The sequence below is a fragment of the Dipodomys ordii genome, unplaced genomic scaffold (assembly GCF_000151885.1).
Source record: "Dipodomys ordii isolate 6190 unplaced genomic scaffold, Dord_2.0 Scaffold109, whole genome shotgun sequence".
NCBI classification, from domain to species: domain Eukaryota; kingdom Metazoa; phylum Chordata; class Mammalia; order Rodentia; family Heteromyidae; genus Dipodomys; species Dipodomys ordii.
This window is the reverse complement of record NW_012267325.1, coordinates 3,828,921-3,833,362: the sequence shown is the minus strand read 5'-3', so window position 1 is coordinate 3,833,362 and position 4,442 is coordinate 3,828,921. Positions and strand designations below refer to the sequence as shown.

Sequence of the window (4,442 nt, the reverse complement as noted above, 5' to 3'; positions counted from 1 at the left end):
AAAAAAAAAAAAAAGCAGCTCAGGGACAGTGCCCAGGCACTGAGTTCAAACCCCAGGACTGGAAAAAAATATAGATAGATAGATCACATACACACATATATAGCAAATTTTGGTCAGTCACGGGGCTTGAACTCTGGGCTGGGAGCTGTCCCTGTGCTCTTCAGCTCAAGGTGAGTGCTCTACCACTTGAGCCACAGCGCCATTTCCAGTTTTCTCATGGTTTATTGGAGATAACAGTCTTGTGGACTTTCTTGCCCAGGCTGGCTTTGAACCGTGATCCTCATATCTCAGCCTCCTGAGTAGCTAGGATTACAGGAGTGAGCCACTGACGCCTGGCAAATTTGTTCTTTCTTTGCCAGTCCAAGGGGCTTGAACTCAGAACCTGGGCGCTTTGAGTCACAGCTCCCTTCTGGTTTTTGAGTGGTTAATTAAAGAGTTTCATGGGGACTTGTTGCCTAAGCTGGCTTTGAACTGTGATCCTCAGACCTCAGCTTCCTGCATAGCTAGGATTATAGGCATGAGCCACAAGCACCAGCTAAATTTCTCTTCTTTTAGGTCACTAAATTTATAAAAATGTATGTCAGAAATCTAATCTACTATCTTATTTAGGCTAGAGTGAAATAATTGCTATTTCCTTTCTTTTTCAGGTACTTGGGTTTGAACTCAGGGCCTTGTACTTGCTCAGCTGGAACTCTACTACTTGAGCCATAGCCCAGGTTGGCTTTTGCTAGGTTTTTGTTTTTTTTTGGGGGGGGGAGGTCAGTCATGGGCTTGAACTCTGGGCCTACGTGCTGTCCCAGAGCTCTTCAGCTCAAGGTTAGTACTCTACCACTTGAGCCACAGCGCCATTTCCAGTTTTCTGGTGGTTTATTGGAGATAAGATTCTCAGGGAATTTCCTGCCTGGGCTGGCTTTGAACCATGATCTTCAGATCTCAGCCTCCTGAGTAGGATTACAGGCATGAGCCACCAGTACCCAGCTGGCTTTTGCTAGTTTTATGGAAATGTAGTCTCACAGGTTTTCTGCCCAGGTTGCCTTCAAACCTCAATCCTGCCAATCTCAGCCTCCTGAGAGTAGGTGGGATTATAGGCATGAGTCACATAAGTGACCAACTAAAGGCTATCTGGGGAAGGAGATAGTACTGGGGTTTGAATGCAAGCCCTCATACTTAGTGTAAAAGCACTTTATCACTTCAGCCATACCTCCAGCCCCTGTAATTAGTATGTTTTTTTCCTTTGTGCTGATCATGGGACTTGAACTCAGAGCCTAGACTCTGTCTCTGAACTTTTTCACTCAAGGTTCCTGCCACTTGAGCCACAGCTCTACTTCTGGCTATTTTGGTATATAACTGGAGATAAGAGTCTCATGGCAGCTGGGTGCCGGTGGCTCACACCTGTAATCCTAGCTACTCAGGAGGCTGAGATCTGAGGTTCACGGTTCAAAGCCAGCCCTGGCAGGAAAGTCCGTGAAACTCTTACCTCCAATAAACCACCAGAAAACTGGAAGTGGCGCTGTAGTTCAAGTGGTAGAGCGCTAGCCTTGAGCTGACGAGCTGAGGCACAGTGCTCAGGCCCAGAGTTCAAGGCCTACAACTGACAAAAAAAAAAGAGTCTCATGGCAGAGCTGGCTTTGAAATAAGATGCTCAGATCTCAATCTCCCAAGCAGCTAGGATTATAGGCATGAGCCACTATCATCTAGTGGCTTTTCGCTGTTCTATCTTTCTTCAATACTACTTCGATGCCTGGGATGCCCTTCTTTCTTCATATTCAAACTCTACATAACTCATCCAGAAGGAAAGCCATCTTGATGTGGTCTTTTCTGTTCTTTCTCTCCCTAGTCTGAAAATAATATATAACCTGCCTCTTGAACTCAAATCTATTGTATAATTTTATAAATAAGATTATTATGAGGTATTTGTTCCACCTTATCTTTGAGTAACATTCCAACACAAAGCCCCTGACACAATGCATAGCAAATACTTCAATGACATCTCTAATTATTTATGAATCAATAACTGAGAACTATGAAATATGTACCCATATGGCAATTTGGGGAATTGCCAAGAATGATATCTCTACCTTAATGGATCTCTTCAATTGCCACAGAAAATATTGATCTGATAGTGTCTTTCTAACACTAAAATAATTTAAACACTAAATTCCTCTATAAGTTAAAATTGTAAAAATAAACAAAATTATCATGAAGTTATACCAGCCCACAAATACTATGTCCTACCCACACCAAAACTAATTTCTATTTTCCCCTTTCTAGAAAGAACCTGCTCTACATTTCACTTTATGTATTGACTTTTTTTTTTTTGTCGGTGGTGGGGCCTGAACTCTGGGTCTGGGCACTGTCCCTCAGCTCTTCAACTCCATTTGAGCCACAGCACCACTCCTGGCTTTTTCTGCTTATGTGGTGCTGAGGAATTGAACCCAGGGCCTCATGCATGCAAGGCAAGCACTCTACTATTGAGCCATCTTCCCAGCCCCATGTATTGACTTTTTAAACAAATGTCTAGAACTCAGAAGGCTTAGGCAGTAAGATTAAGAGTTAAGGACAGGGCCAGTGCTGATGGCTCATGCCTATAATCTTAGCTACTCAGGAGGCTGAGATCTGAAGATCACAGTTCAAAGCCAGCCTGAGCAGGAAAGTCTGTGAGGCTCCTATCTCCAATAAACCACTCAGAAAACTGGAAGTGGCACTGTGGCTCAAGTGGCAGAGTGCTAGCCTTGAGCTGAAGAGCTGAGGGACAGCACCCAGGCCCAGAGTTCAAGCCCCAGGACCAACAAAAAAAATAAAAATTAAAAAATATCATTCATTGAATGATTAAAATATATAGTATCTATTATGAAGATAGCAGAAGAAACTCACTGAAAATTAATGAACAAGAGGGTAGAGGAATGTGGAGACAGTCATAGGTGAGGTTAATCTGACTAAATATAACAAATGCAGGTATCAATTACCATAGTAAAACCTCTGTGCAAGTAATATATGCGAAATTTTTTTTCTTTTTGGTGCCAGTCAAGCCCCACAACAGGAGGGGGGAATGGGGAGGCAGGGACGGGCAGGGGGAGGAGACAGACACTTAAGTCTCACTCTCTATATCTTAGCAACAGTCTTCTAAAAAAATTATAATTGTTGTCTTATATAATTGAAAGATGCTAAAACAAGGAATAAAAATGCATATGTATACACATATTGAAAGGAAAAAACAAGAAATATCCTCACTTCTGATTACCCACCAAATACTGCACGAGACAGATTCCCAGTATAAATCAGCCTTCCATCTTCTGATTTGTCAAGCTGTGTATGTATGCATCGAACACATCCTTGCCAACAATTACGAATCTATTGACACAAGGAATCCATAATGAGCACACAATAAATTAAATTTTACACTTTAAAAGTTTAATAAAGAAACTGTCCCAAATCTACAGATTAAACCGCATACCATAATAGTTTTGCTTAATTCCAATCATAAGTAGAAATCTGCTAAGTTGGAGCTTAGTAGGTTTGCATCTCAGCTCTCAGACTTTTGCATCTAGTGTCACCTTGAACACTTTAAAAAAAAAAAAAAAAGAATAGTGGAAGTGAGCCGGATGCTGGTGGCTCACGCCTGTAATCCTATCTACTAAGGAGGCTGAGATCTGAGGATCTCGGTTCAAAGCCAACCCAGGCAAGGAAAGGCGGTGGGACTATAATCTCCAATAAACCACCAGAAAACTGGAAATGGTGCTGGGGCTCAAGTGGCAGCAGAGTGCTCTCCTTGAGCTGAAGAGCTCAGGGACAGCATCCAGGCCCAGAGTTCAAGACCCATGACCACCACCAACAACAACAAAGGTGGAATTGTTCTAGCAAGAATACCATGTGTCTTAGGCTTAAACACAATGGTTAGTCATCAGAGTATAGCACAGTGGTGGAGCACCTGGTAGCATAAATAAAATTAATTTTAATACATTTATCTAAGCAAAACAATCTGCAAAGCCAAACCTTGCATTATGGCTTGTAGTTTTAAAAAGAGAGCAAATAACTTTGTAAAGGATCTTGCATCCCCTATTCCATTCATTCATTGATTCTTTGACAATGGGTCTCACTAATGTAGCACAGGCTGGAGCACACAATCCTCCAGCCCTGGGATCCACACAGAGGACAGGGTGTGCTGAGATTACAGGTGTGCCTCGGCGCGTGCCTCCTCCTTCATTAACATGGCGAAGGTTTTACTTGAAAGGTTACATCAAATTCTTACAGAAACAAAGCAGTCCTGGGAACTTCTAAAAGTGAATTTCACGGGCCCACAGATCAAAATGCACAACGCATGCTTGATACCCTCCCCCCATGGTGAAACTTAATAAAAAGAAAAAGTAACCACTTTCCGGCAGGCAGCGTTCCCACCGTGCTGCAAGCGCGAGGCCCGGGGCTGACCCCGGCCCGGGCCCTCG

At 42.9% G+C, this 4,442-nt stretch overlaps 1 protein-coding gene across 1 annotated transcript in view; it reads right to left on the bottom strand.

The window, feature by feature from the left end:
- Tmem70 (transmembrane protein 70) overlaps positions 1-3,554 on the bottom strand; it is a 12,555-nt gene extending 9,001 nt beyond the window's left edge. The window contains exons 1-2 of the mRNA XM_013028430.1: positions 3,455-3,554; positions 3,246-3,351 (exon numbers count right to left, since the gene is read on the bottom strand). Coding sequence (XP_012883884.1) covers positions 3,246-3,351; positions 3,455-3,457 — 109 coding nt within the window. The 5' untranslated portion in view covers positions 3,458-3,554. The remainder of the gene's footprint in view (positions 1-3,245; positions 3,352-3,454) is intronic.
- Positions 3,555-4,442: the final 888 nt, after the last annotated feature.